Here is a 19,473-nt window from a genome sequence, read left to right on the forward strand (position 1 = left end):
AGGGTGTGTGGATCGGGGGCTGAATTGGCGAAATGCGACATCAAGTCAGCCTTCCGTCTGCTGCCCATTCATCCGGTGGATTTCTCACTCTTGTGTATGCAGTTTGGGGGGGCCATCTACGTGGACAAGGTTTTGCCCATGGGGTGCGCCATCTCTTGTGCACTGTTTGAGCTATTTAGCACCTTCCTGCGCAGGGGGCCATGGTAAGAGTCAGTGGGTGCCGTGAAGTCACCCCCTACCTGGATGATTTCCTCTTCCTGGGGAGGGCGGATTCCGGGGATTGCGGCAGGGCCCTGTCGTGATTCCAGGAGATGGCCTTCCATTTTGGTGTGCCTCTGGCGCCGGAGAAGACGGCTGGTCCCAGCTGTTGCCTGACGTTTCTGAGGATTGAGCTGGACTCTGTGCTGTGGCTGGCGCGCCTTCCTGAGGCCAAGGTGGCGGAAATCCTGGCATGTTTGAGATGGGCGGTTGAAGAAAAGCGAATCCCCTTGAGAGCGGTGCAGAAACTCCTGGGATTCCTTAATTTTGCGTGTAGAGTGGTGAGAGCAGGGCGGACTTTCTGTAGGCGGCTGGGCATGGCCATGTCGCGAGCGGTACTCCCACACCACAGAGTCAGGATTTCCATGGGGGTGCGGGCGGATTTGAGGACCTGGATTGCATTCCTGAACGACTTCAATGGTGTGTCCCTGGAATTTGATGAGGAGAGGGCGGACTGGCAATGCCAAATTTTCTCTGATGCAGCCGGGTCAGCGGGGTTTGGTGTATTCAGGGATGGAAGGTGGTGCGCTGAGAGCTGGCCTGCTCACTGGCTCAAACATTAGAGGAGCATTGCCTTCTTGGAATTCTTCCCTTTACTGGTGGCACTGGAGGTATGGGGGAGGAATTTCGGAACAGGTCAGTGCTCTTCCACGTTGACAACATGACGGTGGTGGAGCTGGTGAATCATCAGAGAGCTAGGGGCCTGAGAGAGCTGCGGCTGTTGCGGAGATTCATATTGGCTTGTCTGTGGCTGAATGTGGTGTTCCGGGCGGAGCATGTCCCTGGGGCGAATAATGACATTGCGGATGCTTTGTCTCGTTCGCAGTGGCAGCGGTTCCGGCACCTGGCACCGGGAACGGATACATGCAAGACCGAGCTGCCGGACGGCATCTGGGCCTTGGGGGAGTGAGGATGATTGGCCTGGTGGAGAGTTCTGTTGCAGAGACCACAAGGAGGACGTATCGTCTGGCATGGTCGGAATTTGGTGCTTTTATGGGTTGGAGTCAGGAATCTGGTATGGGTGACAGGTCTGCGGTGGAACAGGGAGTGAAGAGTTTTGTGCTGTGTTGTATTGACAAGGGTTTGACTGCGGCTACGATTTCCGGTAAATTGGCAGGGATCTCCTTTTACTGTGCTTTGTTTCTGGGTTTTGATCCAACTAAAGATGTGATTGTGAGCAGGATGCTACAGGGTTGGGGTAGGGAATGTAGGAGTGGGGGGGTAGTCTGCGGGAGGCGGTTACATTTGAGTTACTGGTCCTGCTGGTTGGGGTGTTGCCGGAATGCTGCTACGACCTTTTTGAGGCTGGCCTCTTTCATTTGTGTATGGTGTGGATGTTTTTGGGGGCGTTCAGGGTGTCTGAACTGTTGGGTACGAGGAGGATAGCTGGCAGGTTGTTTGAGGAGATTCGGGTGGATGGAGGTCGCCTGGGGATTTGGTTGCGGTGCTCGAAGACTGATCAGTTGGGCAGGGGTAAATGGGTGAATAAGGCGGATGGTGGGGCGGTCTGCCCGGTGGCTGAGTGGCGGACTTTCCTGGGGATGGCACATGTGTGGGAAGGTGAGATTTTCTGTCATGCATCGGGCGCGCGAATGATGGCTGGCCAATTGTTGACAGTGTTGCGCAAGGCCTTGGGACGATTGGGTTTGAATGCGTCTGGTTTCGGGACTCACTCCTTTAGGATCGGGGCTGCGACAGCTGCGGCCCGTTTGGGGTGGTTTTGGGATAGGATTGGGCGGATTGGGCGGTGGAAGTCTCGATGTTGCGAGAGGTATGTGAGAAAATAAGAAGGTCCTAGGTCGTCAGTTGTTGGGACATGGAGTTTGTGCTTCTTTTCTAACATATTTCTCTTCATAGGTTGCGTGGGTGGACCGGGGACTAAGACTGTGACATGGATTGTTGGGCACTCCTTTGTGCACTGGGCCTCTAAATATGCGGAACAACAGGTGTACGGCCGTAACCTGGGACTGAAAGGACACTTGCATGTGGTAAAATGGTGGGGCAAAGGAGGCATGCGATGGGGAGCACTACTGCCCTGGCTCGAGAAGATGATTCCGCAAAGGGGATGCCCGGATTTGTTAATTATCCATCTGGGAGAAAATGACTTGGTTCAGCTGTCAGGTTTGGCGCTTTTACTGCTGATGCAGAGGGATCTTGAAGTGTTGAAGTCTAGCTTGCAGGGACCTGCATTGCCTGGACGGAGTTGGTCCCCAGGAAAGTGTGGAGAGGGGCAATGAAGCATGGAGCAATCGAAAAGGCACGAAGGAAACTCAATAGGGCGATGAGACTTTTTTGCGGGGACAAGGACATCAAAGTGATCTCACACGGAGGGATTCGGTTGGAGGAGCCTTTAGTTTTTAGAGACGATGGGGTGCACCTGTCTCATTTGGGAAACGCCTATTACATGATGGAAATGAGAGATGTGGTGAGCAAGTTGTGGAATGAGGCGATCTAGTGTTGCAGGGAGTGAGTGCGGTCGGTGTCCTGTGTGTGGAACTGCAGACCCGGGGTGGGGCCACGGGGGGTTCCCTGGTTGCGGTACTGTGAAGGGACAGGGGGGTCAAGAGCGGGCACACCCATCCCTTGGGGGGGGGAGTTCGAATAGCGGGTAGAGGCATGATTGGAAGGACACAAGGAACGGGCTGGATGACAGGTGATTGCTGGGTATGAATAAGGTACGGTATGGGGCATGTAGTGGTTTGTGATGAGGTGGAACGGGTGAAGCGGATGAGAGGGGAGTGCGAGTGGGGGTTTTGATGTTATTTACCTGTTAATGATTATTGTTATGTATAGATTACGCCACCTGGTCTAATAAAATGGCCTTTTACGCTGACACACTGCGTGGTCTGTTTATTGCACGAAAAGGCTAAGGAATTAATTGGTTGACCGCCAAAACCGCTGCTGACAGATTTTCCTGCCGACCATTGAAGATCGTAAGTTCTGCACAATTAAAGATGCCTAGACATTTGCCTCATGCCTGCGGGCACATCGTGTTGTATTATCCAGCGGCTGTGGCAAGGGGTCATCAGAAGGTGCACAGAGGCTGCTTCCCTCAATGAGGGGCATTATGTTAACCCATGCAGGGCAATATTGCATGGAGGGACGGTATTAATTGGCCAGCGGTGGATGTGAAGTCCCACAGCCATCTTCGGACTGAGCTCGTCGAGGAGAAAGAAGTTATACGGGGCATTGTGACCAATAATAACATTTAAATGATTGTGAGGCGGCTGTGATATCGGAGCAAAACGGCAGCAGTAATACAACAAGCAATGCCATCACACTCCTCCCATTGGCCAGTAACACACCAATGACAAGGGTGGATATAGTATTTAAACCAATCCCTGTGCAGCAAGCTATTTTGTTTTCCAAGCACTGAAGAAGGTTTTATACTGAAGCGCTTCTGCAAAGGAAATCACAATAATAATTTCAGAACCACGTTAGTGCTCCATACCTCTGTTTGCAAGTTGTTGTGTAACAAACAAGCACTCACCCAAGTTTCACGAACAATAGCACCCGCCCTGAATTTGGTGGTCATTGAGAAAAAGGCTATATATATATATGCCTTCATTATTGTTCTTGCTCAGTTTATGTTTAGAGCTTGGCTCCACAAATTCCTTTCCTTATTTCAATACCATTTTTTCCAAATAGTTGTAATTGATGTTTGTATGCATAATACAAATGGCAGGACAGTTTGAAAACGCACAAAAGGAAATAAACTAAGCGTGTCATTATTAATTACATATCATAGGTACAGCCAATCATGAGAAGCACAGTAAAAATGGGGTTAGAAGGTAAGAAGTGTGGATAACATTCACATTAGGAACGTCGCATATTTCTGAAGGTAAACATAATGCACATGAATCGGCACATTTGTACAATATCGTACGTGAGTGGATTCGTAAACATTAGATGAGCTCCATCGAAGTCGCTTAAGGACTACTGCACAGTTCTTTAAAGCATTCTCATCACAATTGCCTTTAGCAAATCCCTTTACCCACTTCGCTAGCTTTGGCCAGGTCACGACATTCCTCCGGAAGCCATCATTTAATAAATAACAATTTTATTGATGTACTTTAATGTATGACTTAAAGGTAATTGATGTTGTTCTTTAAGAGCAGTCATGCCCGATTTATCAAACTGGTTGCATGACTGCTCTCTGTTCATCCCTCAACTATCCACTCGTTTTCATTCTAAATCACTTGCAGTTAGTTTACTGTAGGAAAGATGGAGTTGCAGTGAGCCTGGTATCTAGGTGTCATTTGTATGGTGCAAACCTAGCCAAAAAGGCTGTGGAGCACTTTACTGAGTCAAAAGGTCAGCACACGGTCAACGAGAGACAGCAGGTGTAGCTGGCTACTAGATTAATGCGTTGTAATGCAGTGTTCTTTAAAGATGTCTCTTGACTGGAAAATGGATGTTTTGATCATTTCGATAGGACGAGTTGCATTTTCTGTTTTTAAATGACTTATACAGTACACATCTCTTAATGTTTAAAAAAAAGGTGCATTCACTCCGTTTTCAAACCATATCCAAACAAACATTTCTATACGCAATAGCAATTGTTTCACTTTAACTTCAGCCACAGTTCACCAATGTATACCTTTTGTCACATTATTACAACTTAATATTGCTTAAACAAAGAATATGTAATATTCACCTAAGATGCATATAGAAAATAGTTAAGTGTTAAAAATGGGGCGAGAGCAACCGCTTGACTGCTAATATACTTGGATATTTGTCCCACAATGGGATCTAATCTGGTTTAATTTGAAGTTTTTATTTATGACTCGCTGGTTCAAATGTTATCAATGATAATTACCTTTAGACAATATTACCAATGTTACTCATCTTCAACAAGGATTATCATCTGTACATATTGCTAGAGCACATACCTATTCTATGTCACATAAGTTTTCCAAAAACCATTGTTAGAGTCTGCCAAAATTAACTTTGATTTATTCAAAATGCTGGAAACAACATATTTGATCATAATCGATTAGAACAAAGCTATGTCTCTAAATATTTATTAAACATGCATATTCTTCGGCACTGACTTCATGGACATCCTTGCATTTAATATTATGACATGAAGGACAACATATCCCACAAAGCTCTTTACTCCTACATCCTCAAAGAGATTTATTAACAACTTATGATGAAAGATCCATTAATAGTTTCAATGTTCAAATATCAGAATTTTCAGGCTGGTTTCCGGATTTTTCTACATGAATATTCTCAGAACCAGTTTGGGAGTCACAGGCTTAGCAGGTGATTCTGGGCAACACCTGTGGAGGTTCAAGCTTTTTACCACTATTCTATCACAGCTTGACCTACAATAGCACTACAAACTGGGGGTAAAGCAACCCTGTTCACACTTGAGTTTTAGGGTAGGCAGGGTGATAAGTACATAACAAGTTAGGGAGGTAGTGAAGTGGTAAATACTCCGAACTCAAATAGTGAAGGAACAGACACAAAAATTATTGGTCAGCCGAGTGATTTTTTGCTACACAGAGGAAATGTTCAGTAGCTCCACGGTTCTAAGATTTAGGATTCCAAACTCAAAGAAAGCGTCCTGAATATCTATGGCACAGTTGTAAACTCGCTGTATACCAGGTCAAATAGTTTCCCTTGTTCTGGGGTAATAGGCCAGTATGTATGTCTCACTGCTAAGGTTTTTTTGTGAGATTCAGTCACATCGGGTTTAACTCCCACAGAAGTTTTAGCAGGGGAAAACACAGTAAGGGTCGGATTCACAAAGGCACTTAAGTGTAGTAAAGTTACGAGTGTGAAGTCTCTGCACTCAAGGAGGATTCGATGCACTAGTGGTCGAATCTCCGCACTCAGAGAGTAATCTGCAGACAGTGGGCCCAAGAGAGGTTCCACCCTAATTTCAGAGATCCCACCATGAGTGCAGAGATTATTCCACTAGTGCAGAGACTTCTCACTTGTTGCTTTACTACATATACCTCCCTTTGAGAATCGTGTCCTGTAAGGAAGCAGGCCTTTCGTTGTGTGGCCTGCACAAGTAATGGGTCCATATTTTCCTCCCACTGGGAACAAAACACAGCGTAGTAGTGGTTGACTCTCTCAGGGTAGCGGAGCAGAGCAGTCCAAGGCCAACTCAAGGGGGGTGGGGTGGGTTAGTAATCACCATGCCCATGCACGCACTAATAACACTCAATAAATGATTATACGGTCTTTGCTTTTTCTTTTGAAAGTACGTTTATCACACACCCCCACATCTCAATATTAGGCAGTAATTTATAAATAAACACAAGGCTGATGGAAATACTTGTTCATGACATTGTGTAATCATTTCTGACCTTGTAGCGTTAGAGAGGATTACTGCATCTCAAAAACCATAATTTAAGGAGCAAATAAAATAGTCAAATATAACCACGAATGAATGCACTTATTATAGGTAATAAATCATATGTACTTTGATAACAAGTCAACATCATTATTTCAATAAAGCATTTACAAGAAAAATATGCATTACTCATGGGTCTGTGAGCATTCTGTATATCTGAAACAGTGGAAAAACTGCACTGATTAAAATTGTCCATAGAGGGCATCACAGTTTGATCACACCACACATAACCATAGGCTTCCCCCTAGAGAGCGCTGTACAAAATGTACTCTTTTTAAACTCCTTTAAGCCACAGTCATTGCATCCATAAACTTCACCTCTAGAGGGCACTGTCACACTCATCCTTCCTGTGTTTGTGGCTATCTGAAAAGAATGCACAAAGGTAGCTGACACCCACTCCGGACGTGTATTGGAGACAGGCTGTAAGGCACACAGAGCTGTGAGAGCAGAGAAATGCCCACTTTCTAAAAGTGGCATTTCTAAAATAGTAATGTTAATACCAGCTTTACCAGTAAATAGTGTTTATCATCACTATTACAAAGATATAAAATAGTAAGCTGCTACTCCGTCTGATCAGGAATTACAGTTTAAAAAAAATCCTTGTAGTAAGGAATTCCCAATGTTATCTTATTGGAGGGGTAGGCCTCACAGAAGTGAAAACATGAATTTAGGAGTTTGTCTACTAGGACATGTAAAACTTAAAAAGACATATCCAACCTTTTAATTATACAGCACTCTGCCCTCAGACGAAAATAGAACCTACCTTAGGGGTGACTTGTGTGTAATAAAAGGAGAGTTTGTGGCTTTACAATGAGTTTTAAATGCTAAGTTGAAAAGGCAGTAAACTGCACACACAGGCCCTGCAATGGCAGGCCTGAGACAGGTTTCGAAGGCTACTTGTGTGGGTGGCATGATCAGTGCTGCAAGCCCACCAGTAGCATTTAGGTTACAGGCCAGAGTACATTGTATACCACTTTACAAAGGACTTACAAGAAAGCTAAATATGTCAATCATGTAAATACCAATGTTACCATGTTTAGTCCTTACATGTTTAGGGGAGAAGCACATGCACTTTAGCACTGGTCACCAGTAGTGCAGTGCTCAGAGTGTTAAGGACAACAAAAAGATAAACAGGCAAATGGTTTGGGGGAAGACCACCCACAGCAGGACAGTCAGTCAGTCAGTCAAAATTTCTTTATTCGATTAATTAAAATCATAAAAGAAGAACGAGCAATACACGGTAACATTTCATCATGACACATAGTAATACATACACAAACATTTATAAATTTACAAAATTTTTAAAAAAAGTTTTTTTAAAAAACCCTAAAAACACATTATTACAGGAGTAAAATTGTACCATAATCTAAAAAATTCATTTAAGTATAGATGGTAATCATTGATCAAGGACACAGTGCCTGGCGTTGAAGCGATGCTTATTTATACGTGCGCCAGCAACCAAAAAACTAGCAACATGAAATGCCACTTTTAAACTGGATAAAAGTTGTAGAAACAACATAGAAGGTTTAACTTGGGTAAAACCCATATTGCACAGTATAGGCAGCAAGAATTTTTTTCTGCACTCTTTGTAATGACCACAGAACAAAATAAAGTGCGTTGTGTCTTGAATAGAAAATTGATCACAATCACAAGGATCGGCATATTCAGGTCTAGACCACTTTTTAAAATTGCCCAGTATAAAAGGAATTAGATCAAGGCGGAATCTTGTTAGGAGGAAACGATGGTAAGGTTTATGTACCAAACAGAGATATGGTTCCATACCTGGGACCGTTGTTATCATACAATGTTTCCTAACCGTATGTTTGTTCAACTCTGTGGCTTCCCTCTCCAAGACATAAAGCTCAGTCAAAAGATTTTTGACTGTCTTTATGTCTTCTAGATTTATCAGATGTGGGGAGGAAAAAAGTTCAGATCGGCCAACTAGAGTTAGCTGCGTCTTGACATATTTTAACCAAGGAATGTTATGAGCATTATCCAAGGCTAAGCAATCTTTAAAAATATGATGGTTTAGAGTGAGCTCCTGATTGAGCCACACTTTCAACCAACCAATAACTGGGGCTGCCTTCAGGGTGTCAGTAATATAGCCCAGGCCGAGCTCTGTATGTATTATGTAAGTAGAAGTTGACTGGGGGACTGAGAGCAGAGTTCTCAAGAATTTATTTTCAACTTTTTGAATTTTATCATGCTCGTGATTAGTGTGCCCCCAGATGACAGAGCCGTATTGGGCAACCGATATACATTTAGATTTGTAGACCTTTATAATGCTCTCCATGGGGCGAGCACCCAGCTTTTTAGCAAAGCCAAGCAGCCCAGCAGCCGCTCTTGCTACTGCGTTGCTTTTGGCCAAAAGCTGGGGGCCCCACTTGCCTTTTTTGTCGAAGATCACACCCAGGTAGGGGAAAGATGGAACTCTCCTGACCTCCTTCCCTGAGCAAAAGAAAGTTTTAGACCTTTTTTTCCTGCCTGCGGCTCCTACTATCATTACGTGGGATTTTTCTACATTGGTTTTCATGTCCAGTGAGGACATGAAATCCCCAAAAGCTGACAGTAATTTGCTCAGTGCCACTCCTGAGCGAGCTATAAGGACGGCGTCATCCGCGTACAGGAGAACAGGAATCTTTATGTCTCCTGCGCGTGGAATGTCCATGTGGGATGCTGCCAAAACCGCCTCTAGACCATTTATATAGCGTGTAAAAAGAAGGGGTGCAAGGATGCATCCCTGCCTAACCCCTCTCCCTGAGTCAAAGTGACAGGTACATCTCCCTTCTCTGGTCACTCTGACCGACGTCTTGAGATCTCTATGTAACTCTGCCAAGTAACCCACTAAAGGGGCATCAAAGCCCATGGCCAAAAGGACCCCCCACAGCTTAGCCCTGTTGACCAGGTCAAAAGCTGAGGAGAGGTCCATAAAGGCCATGTACAAGGAGCCCCCCTTGGCTTCCACATACTTACTAATGATCAACTCTAAATTCAGACACTGATCCAGAGTTCCCCTTTTTGCTCTGAAGCCGTATTGTGCATTCGATAAAATGCCCTTTTCTTCTAGAAGCAGGGTCAATCTGCCTAAGAGAACTCTTCCCAGAATCTTGACGCTTGAGTCGATTAGGGAGATTGGCCTATAACAGGCTGGGTCTGTTCTTTGTCCCTTTTTAAAAATAGGTATTATGGTAGACTTTGACCAGCTACTAGGAAAAACAAAATCTCTTGTGGCATTAAAAATATTAGAAAGAATCTTGGCGCTTAATTCGGGGGCGCTCTTAAAAAAGTCAGCGGGAACCCCTTCAGGCCCTGGAGCCTTTTTAGAATGTGTGTCGCTGATGGCTTTTTTTACCTCTTCTATACTAAATGGAGAAATGCGTGGGACTGCTTGTGTGGATTGTAATCCACAGCCTGAGGTGTTATCAGGACAGCTGTAGATATTACTGAAGTGGGTGACCCATTGGTCGTCCGGGATGGTGCAATCTGCTCTCTGCTTGTCTGAATCGACAAAAAAGGGATGATTTATTATCACCCAAAATTTTGAGCTGTCTCTCTGGACTTCGGGCGAAAGCAAATCGTTCCAGGCCTCAGTTTTGATCTCTGATTTTCTCTTCTTGATGGCGTCGTTGTAATTTTTCCTTAACAACGCTATCTGTATTTTATCTCTTGGCTCCGCTTTTAAAGCCTTTAAGAGAATTGAATGGGCCTTTGAACAACCTGTGTTAAACCATTTTTTACCTCTATGTGCCTGACCCTTAATCCTTACGGTCAGATCCAGGTCAATCTGGTTGCAGATGATATTAAAAGCCTCTATCAAGCTAGAAGACAGGTTGTTTTTATCTAGGCAGATTGCCACCTCACTCTCAACTTTGGACAGGGTATCCTGTATAAAAGTGATCGGGGTGACTTGATCCCACTTCAGCCTACGGTTCTGATCTCCCAATACTAAGTTAGTCGCGCATGAGGCTGTAGCTTCTCTCTTTCCCAATACTCCCTGGGATAAAATCTCTAAAATTAGTGGGTTATGATCACTAAAAACTGAGGTTTCCACCTTATAGGTTGAGACCTCAGACAAAATACCAGACGACAAAAAAATATAATCTACTATTGTGCCAGAGTTGTTTCCCACAAATGTCGGTAACCTCAAATCTCTATTACTACTAGAGAATTCATAAAGATTAAAAGTTGCTAAAAGTGATTCCAGTGCCTCCCCACGCGGTGAGTGTTCAAAGTGCGGAATACAGAGATAAGGGGGAAAATCTTCATATTCCTCCCGGAAATCCCTGTCGCATGGGTGGATATTGTAGTCTCCCATGAGAATCATGTCAAAGCCGTGGGCACTGTTTTCGCTGTGGGAAGACAAGAAATCTTCTAAGGTTTCTAAGTGCTCGTTGAGCAATTGACTGACAGGAGAATTATAAAAGTTTACTAATAGGATAGGCTGTGAGTTAAAAGTAGTTAATTCAACTGCTAGTATGTTTGTTGAGTTAAAATTAATTCGTCTTGGCTTTCCCTGAATGTTTACGGAAATATAAATAGCCAAGCCTCCCTTTGCCCTTCCGGATGTGCTAGGAATGGCAGGTACAGAGAACTGGGAAAAGCCGTCTAGAACAAGTCCGTCGGACGTCTCCCAGGTCTCCTGAAAAACAAGAATGTCATAGGACCTAACCATATCCAACCAGTCCTTGTTACCAACTTTTGAATTAATACCAGCAATGTTCCAACTCAAGATACTACACACCCTGTTACTTTTATTTTTTAAATCTAGATGTTCAGGGGCAGTAAAAGAAACAGTTAAAAAATCCTTCTTATTGGTATCTTCTATAGGAGCGAGTCAATCATTCTGGTCCATGAAGGACAATGGGGCATAGCGGTTAAATAACTGGAGAGGTTCGACAGAAGAATTTTGCCGTGATAAGAAGGGATATTGAGCTACAGAATTATGCCTTATATCCTGCCCTTGTCTGGGGTTGGAATCCCAGGGTCTATCCCACCCCAGCGCTGGAGTCCTTGGGTAGGTGACATTTTGTTGCTCCCCGTAGAAAAACTTCAAAGTAAGAGGAACAACTGTGCCCTTTCTGCGTTGAGGGGGGAATAGATTGGCCAGGATGTTTGGGAGGACGTCTTGGTTCAAAAGGGTCACTGCCACGCAGTCCCCCTTGAACTTTTTCAGGCGGTTTCCCAGCCAAGGGACCCTGGTCGCAGACGTGATGACATTTGCTAGATGATGTTTTCCCCCAGGGGCTAACCGCATATTGTTGGTTAGCCAGTGCAGAGCCTTACTAGTAAGGGAGGTAGGGCTTTTGACTATTCCCCCTTCCAGAGGGGGTACGTTTGCAAGCACCAGAACCACAGGGGTGGCCTCAACTAGAAATTGGTGAGGGACCGTTGTTTGGATATTTGCCGGGGGTGGTCCAACAGAAGGGGGAACCTCTGTTGGTATGGAAACCAAAAGAGGGCCCTCAGAAGTGGTAGACAAAGGTATTAATGGCTGGGGCAATGAATTATCAACAGGTAACTGAATCCCTTCATTATCACGAAAGACCTCATTAATCACATCTCCCCCTGTGTTGTTGGGCATGGTAGTGACTATCTTGGTAATATTCTCCACCCCATCTACTACCTTAGAGCTTAAACCACCCAACCTCTTGACCTCTGCATGCAATTTGTCTAACTTAGATATTAAGGGTTTGACAATATCATTGATTTTATGCTCAAGAAAGCCAGAGATCCTTTCAAAAAGAGCGTCCTCCAAATTATGACACTGATTATCCTCAATGACGTTTGCTTGTTTAGTCTTTGGGGTAGTAATCCTTTTCTTTCTAGCCCCTATACGCGGACCACTCAGTTTTAGAGGGATCTTTGTACATAAGCGTTTAGGTCTTGTGGCGTGCCCTTTAGGTGTCATCTCCTTGGGTGCAGCCTGTGCGTGTGTCTCTAGATCAGAGTCAGTGTCAGAAACACTACCACCCTCAGCCTGTGTGTTAGAAGACTCAATAGCCGTGTCTGCATTATCTGGTGCACTGCTTACATCCAGGAGAATGGGGCCGCTGATTACATTCTCCTGACTAGATTCTTGCAAGATGGTGTCATCAATCATGGTGGAAGCTGTAGGTGACAAGCAGCGAAGGTCTGGGGATTGGCTTAGACCAAGAGAGTCTCTCCTTTGCATATTAATTTTCCTAACAGTCTGAACTAGAAAATTATCAAGGGTCTTCTGTGGGGCTTCCTTGGTTTTCGCAGGCATACTTTTCAATGTGTTCACAGCCAACGTTTAAAACTTTAGATACGTAGTATATGGTTAACACCACTATATGGCTTACTTGGTATCAGTCCTGTAGAGTTTCTGGCCCAGCCCTGCCTCCTCGTGCCGATGAGGGCCGTAGAGGGCCCGCCCTTTGCCCGGGCTTCGCCCGCGCGCGTCCCGCGGGACGGGAGGCGTTCCGGTCTTTATTTGCGCCTCCGGGCGCCGCCTCTGACGTCCCGGGTGCGCCTCTGTCACTGGGGCACCTGGGAACTGTGGTCTGCTGGTGCCGTGGACTGCTGGTGGACCGGCCGTTTCCCTCACGGCGCTCGCTGGTCAACAAATGGGTAAAGTACAGAGCCGTTGCCCTCACGGCGATGCCTGCCGGTCAAGGAATGCCCCTCACAGAGCGCTCGGCGCTCCGGTCTTTATTTGCGCCTCCGGGCGCCGCCTCTGACGTCCCGGGTGCGCCTCTGTCGCTGGGGCACCTGGGAACTGTGGTCTGCTGGTGCCGTGGACTGCTGGTGGACCGGCCGTTTCCCTCACGGCGCTCGCTGGTCAACAAATGGGTAAAGTACAGAGCCGTTGCCCTCAAGGCGATGCCTGCCGGTCAAGGAATGCCCCCCACAGAGCGCTCGGCGCTCCGGTCTTTATTTGCGCCTCCGGGCGCCGCCTCTGACGTCCCGGGTGCGCCTCTGTCGCTGGGGCACCTGGGAACTGTGGTCTGCTGGTGCCGTGGACTGCTGGTGGACCGGCCGTTTCCCTCACGGCGCTCGCTGGTCAACAAATGGGTAAAGTACAGAGCCGTTGCCCTCACGGCGATGCCTGCCGGTCAAGGAATGCCCCAGGACAGGTCTAACAATCCATAAGCAGTACAGATACCTTCTTGGAACTTCCAGATGAATTTCACTTACAGGTTACACCCCTATTCGGTGTGTCACTGGTCTCTGTAGACCAAAGGGAAGCAAAAGCTGCACTCCACGGCAGCCCTCCCATAGGTGTATAATTGAGTGTCACTGCAGACAAGACAATAAACCACACTAAATTTCCCTATGAGTGTACACTAACATTATGAAGCCTACTCCAGGTCAATATCTAACCCTGCAGAGTTTCCTCTGCTCTAGGCTAGCTGTGTGCAGTAGCCGGACTGAACGGCCCCCCCACAGTAAAAGGTTGAAAACCATGTGATCAAAAGCGAGGCTGTAGATAGACCTCCATCTTCTAATATGCTATCCCAGGGATATCCAAAAAAGATCTCACTGTTCTTTGGAGGGTCACCTTCATAAACAACATTAGTTTCTGCTGCTAGTAACCAATAATACAACGGGGACCCTACAAAGACATGGTGATGTCAGTGCATGGTATGGCCATTACATTCAAGCATAACTTTAAACACACAGGGTCTAGAGGCACAACACTTATTCCAGGATATAAAAATGCTCTGCCAGTACTATCGATCAGAAAACTGGAATGCTGCTTAATGTTAATTACTCCTGAAATGGACAGCAGTGCCATGTTGACTAGATATTACAAATGGTGCGCTACTCCAAAGCTAAGCACCTTCACTCAGAACCATGATAAAAAGCCCTCAGCACTAATACTTGATTGTCATGTGTACGGGGCATACCAGGAGCGTGCAGGGGTATAAGCCTGTAATACAATGTGGGAATATCCCATCCCAACTTTTGTGTGAGTATTTCTTTGCACAAAGTAAAACAGTTGTGTATAGTAGCAAATTGTACCTTTATGTACAGTAAATACAAGAGCTATAGTAGATGGCTGTCTCACATAAGATTTTTTTTTTAATGCTTAAACTTACTTGAAAATTGAATGGCAAACCCAGATTTGCTGATGTAGAAATCGGTGTCAAATTGAATAGTAACTATATTCAGAGTGCTGTGAATTCCTTCAGGTATTAAAGATCCACTTATTTCTTTAAGCAACATCTCATTCTCAAGAGGTCCATCCCAGACTCGAAGGATATCATGTGATGCCTCAGTATCAAAAGCAAGGAACTGCAGGCTGTAAGAAAGAATGTCATTGTTAGGATAGGATCTGTATTTTCAAATTCATGATTTGGTAAAAATCTAAAATAACATAAATGTTCCTGGTAGTAAAAATTTGCTTCAAATAGGTAAGTAATGTATAGCAGAAAAGTCTTTGATTTCATTGTCATGAACAACTGGCATATATATCACACTTTAAAAAATAGAAATCAAAGCAATGTACGAATGTTCACCATCATTACTCAAGTATTCAGATTTTCTTACTGTATGCCATTTACTTTGGCACATTTACTCTGCCACAACCCTGTTTGACACCTTTATGTTTTCACACATTTACTTCAACAATATTCCTTCCCCGATACTGGCCAAGAGTGGTGCTATGTATACCGGGGAGAGATGAAGTTATCCCATCAGATTTCTTCCATAGCACCCCAATGCAGATAAATGGTATAGATGGCTCCTATAGGTCGTTCCTGTTGAGCGGTATAAGGAAATGAGAACACAAGAGCATCCATGGACATTGATAAAATGGCCTGACATGGGTAAATTAATTATTCTCCGTACAGTATGAATAAACACTGCAAAAAAGTAGCCTTCATGGTATTTGAACCACAGGGGACTGTTATCACGCTTTCAATCATCATCATAATGCTTTGGGTGTAGCACAATAATAACAAAACTGATATTATCACAGATAGGCTAGTAGTTAGTCATTTGACTACAACTATATAGATCAGGTGTAATGTATCATACACGTGATGCAGCTTCATATGGGAGCATCATCCATTGGAGGGCAGCGATATTCGAGGGCGGCAGCCTATACACAATTTTTGTGGATCTGCGGGCCACCTTCGACCTGGTGCCCAGAGGGAAACTATGGAGCGTTTTGGCTGAGATGGGCGTTCCCCCGGATATCCTGATAATCTTGCAGAGATTACATCACAACAACTATGCTCGAGTGAGGTGCGGGAGGTCCGGGGCACTGACAAATAGATTCCCCGTTGATCGAGGGTTAGACAGGGTTGTGTGCTGGCACCAACCCTGTTCTGCCTCTTTGTCAACGGGGTAATCGCCCACCTAAATGCCACTGAATACACTGACGCCCCCAAATTGAACGGCAGCAGGGTGCCTGCAATCATGTTTGCAGACGACACCCTGCTGCTGTCTAAAACCCCAATGGGGATACAGAGGATCCTCGATTCATTCATGTCCTTTTGCACTGATAGGGGCTTAGAAATTAATGCGGCTAAAACCAAGTTTATGGTCCTGAACCCAAGTCAAAAATTGCGTCCGAATCCGCTATTGGGAGCCTCACGGCTCGAGAGAGTTTCCACCTTTGAATATCTTGGTGTAACTCTAAATGAAACTATGTCTTGGGGATCACACCAGAGCAGGGCCAACCTCAAATTGGTACAGACTACAGGGGGTATCGCGCGGATGATGAATGGCTCCACATACCGTCCGCTGGGGCCGCTCATCCAGATCTATAAGGCACAGGCCAGGGGTGCCACTATGTATGGGGCGGAATTGTGGGGACATACATCTTGCCGCAGTCTGTCTTTAACTGAGAACAACTTCATCAGACAGATAGTTGCACTTCCGCCCAGCACCCCGCTCCTCCCCCTGAGGCTAGATCTGGGTTTGCGACCAATAGCTGACGAAATAGGTTTGAGACCCATAGCCTTCTGGCGAAGGCTATGGAGTAGCGATGAACTCTTTGCCTATAGGGCGGAACTGATGGAGCTAATGACCCACCCGAAAGCGCTACTGATCCCCTGGATAACATATATCCAAAAATCCTGTACAAAACTGGGGTTTCCTGACCTTTGGTCCGACCCTGCTAATGCCTCATTAAACATCTCATGGAGAGCTCTGGCCATTGCTTACCACGAACAGAAACTAGCCATGGCCTTAGACAGCCAGGGTGAAGGGTCATCTCCCCCGTGCTGGCCAGGAAGCGGTTTCTCCAATGGAGATATGGCACATTGCCCCTACGATCTTTTACCAGCTCCTGGTCATCACCGCACTCCACTAAGCAGTGCCCGGCTTGCGCTGGCGCGGAGGAAAGCGATTTACACGTGTTCCTGTTTTGCCCAGCTTATAAGGCAGCGAGGAAATATTGGCTCCTACCACTGATCAGAAACCTGGGTTGTAGGGAGTACCTCCCAATGTACAGAATTTTAAAAGCCGATGCTTCAAGCCTAACTGTGTTTGCATTAGCAAAATTTCTCACCAATGTCTGGCACACTCGCACCCGTATTCTGAAGATGCAGGCTCCCTCCTAATTTTAAGGTCTACAGTTTTAAATGTAATTTTATCAGTATGCAATTCCAAGGTTTTACACTGTATAAGTATGCATTGATTGATTATGTATGTTGATTTTATAGTGGTTATATATGTTTTTATTGTATATCTTTGATGGCCAATGGCCGAAATAAAGATCGAATGATGATGATGATATGGGAGCAATTACAGGTAGATTACCCCAAGGAGAGTAGCATAAACAAACATTAATGTGCATGTATAAAAACACCAACATACATAAATAGCAACACAGATCTAGATGGAACTGGCAACTCATAGGCACACTGTAAGGAAATGCCTCTTTTTAGATGTTCACCCCCAATTTTCACTGAATTGTGTTGCTGGTTTTTAGAATCTCCACACTGGGGCACTGCTGTTCAGTGCAAAGTGTATGTGCAGCGACACATAAAACATATAGGAATTGTCTAAGCCCTAATTGGTATCTTTTGCTATCGTACAAGGCCATAGCAAACGGTGTAGTAACTGCACCCATAGAATGGAAAATTCAATCTTTGAACTGGGATACTTATAGTGCAAACTGCTGCAGTTTAACCCGCAATGCGACCTATTAAAATAATCCTTTTTTATGATGAAACTACAGCGACAAGGCTTTAAAAACTATTTTCAGTGTGGAATGCCTAGTTGCCCTGTGTAGAAAATCAGAGTACAGGTTAAAATATGAATGTCCGGTTACTTACCGGTAATATTCATTACTCCGAGTGGTAGCCCTCCCCTTCACAGTTCAAACCACATGAGCAAAGCTTTTCCCACCAGAACTTCCAAGCAAACTGTAAGCCTATCCCTTCCCTCCAGGCCACTCCCACATCCTGTGGCATATAACCCATAACCCCCCTATCCACATCCTGTACCACCAAGCACAAATAGCCGAACTGGCAAGGAGGGATGGGAAACAGGACTGCGATGGTATTACTGGCAAGTAACCGGACATTACCTCCTAGTCAGCCCTCGCCGTCACAGTCCAAAACACATGAGCAGATACCAAAGCAAGAATTGGCTTCTCTTAGTAGCAAAAACAGACTTTATTAGCCAAGCAGAAAGTCGCACCACTGGGCAGAACGCAACACTGCGTTCTCAAACCCAGCAGACCTAGTCCCACCCAAAACCAAACGATATTGGGACATAAAGGTGTGAGGAGAACTCCAAGTAGCAGCCCTGCAGATCTCAGCCATGGAAGCCCCTTGAAAACAAGCCCAGGAAGCAGCCACACCCCGAGTCGATCTCCCCTGAACCGACGCAGGTGCCAACACACCACAAGCCTCATACGCAGAACCCACAGCCCACCGCAGCCATCAACTGAGAGTAGCCTTAGAAGTCTTCAGATAGTGACCAGCCAGCCGAAAAGAGAATCCACCTTACAAAAAGGTTTAGTACGCAGCAAGTACACCTCCAGAGCCCGCCGAACATCCATATAGCGCAGCCGCACCTCAACCTCAGAAAGAGGATCTGGACAGAAAACAAGCAAAACCAGATCCTATGAGCAGTGAAACGAGGAAGGGACCTTGGGAACAAAGGAAGGATCAGGCCATAGAACAACCTGATCAGAAAAAAACCTCAAAAAGGGCTCAGAACAAAGCAAGAAACCCAACTCACCAATCCTCCGAGCCGAGGTGATAGTGACAAGGAAAAGCACCTTGATCGTCAAAAACTGCAAAGACTCCTCATGCAGAGGTTCAAAAGGAGCCCACAGCAAGGCCTTCAAAACCAAAGGAAGATCCCAACTGGAAGCAAAGAACTTGATGACAGGTTTCTGGAGGAAACAACTCCTCAACAACCGGGACACCAAGGGGACCACTGGCTCACACTCAGAACCCCTAAAGGCCGGTACAGCTGCCCACTGAACTCTTAGGGAGGACACAAATGGACCCAAGTCTAATACATCCTTCAAGAAATCCAAGGCACGCACCGGATTAACCTCCGACGCCGACCAACCCAGTGCTGTACACCAATCCAGAAATGACACCCAATGTCTGGCATATGACTTGAGAGTTGAAGGGCGCCTGGACCTTGAAGAAGAATAACACCCTAAATCCACAAGTTTCAACCTCTCAACAGCCAACCTGCCAGTCGCAGGCGGACCAGAGACCCCCGAGAAGAGGGGGAAACAACAGGGGACACAGGACCACCGGCAACCTGCAGCAAGGCCCCCCCACCAACCTCAACAACAGAGGGAAGCAAGGCCTCCTAGACCAATCCGGAGCCACCAGGACCACCGAGGCCCGATCCAGCTTGACTTTCAGCACGACACGCGGAATTAAAGCAATCGGGGGGAA

The 19,473-nt window shown here is 45.7% G+C and overlaps 1 protein-coding gene across 1 annotated transcript in view; it reads right to left on the reverse strand.

Annotated features, from left to right (window-relative positions):
- Positions 1–19,473, reverse strand: part of CSMD3 (CUB and Sushi multiple domains 3) — a 2,596,150-nt gene that overhangs the window by 881,517 nt on the left and 1,695,160 nt on the right. The window contains exon 27 of the mRNA XM_086918068.1: positions 14,692–14,894. Coding sequence (XP_086774194.1) covers positions 14,692–14,894 — 203 coding nt within the window. The remainder of the gene's footprint in view (positions 1–14,691; positions 14,895–19,473) is intronic.

Source organism: Lissotriton vulgaris, chromosome 4_1, assembly GCF_964263255.1.
Source record: "Lissotriton vulgaris chromosome 4_1, aLisVul1.2, whole genome shotgun sequence".
Taxonomy (NCBI): Eukaryota; Metazoa; Chordata; class Amphibia; order Caudata; family Salamandridae; genus Lissotriton; species Lissotriton vulgaris.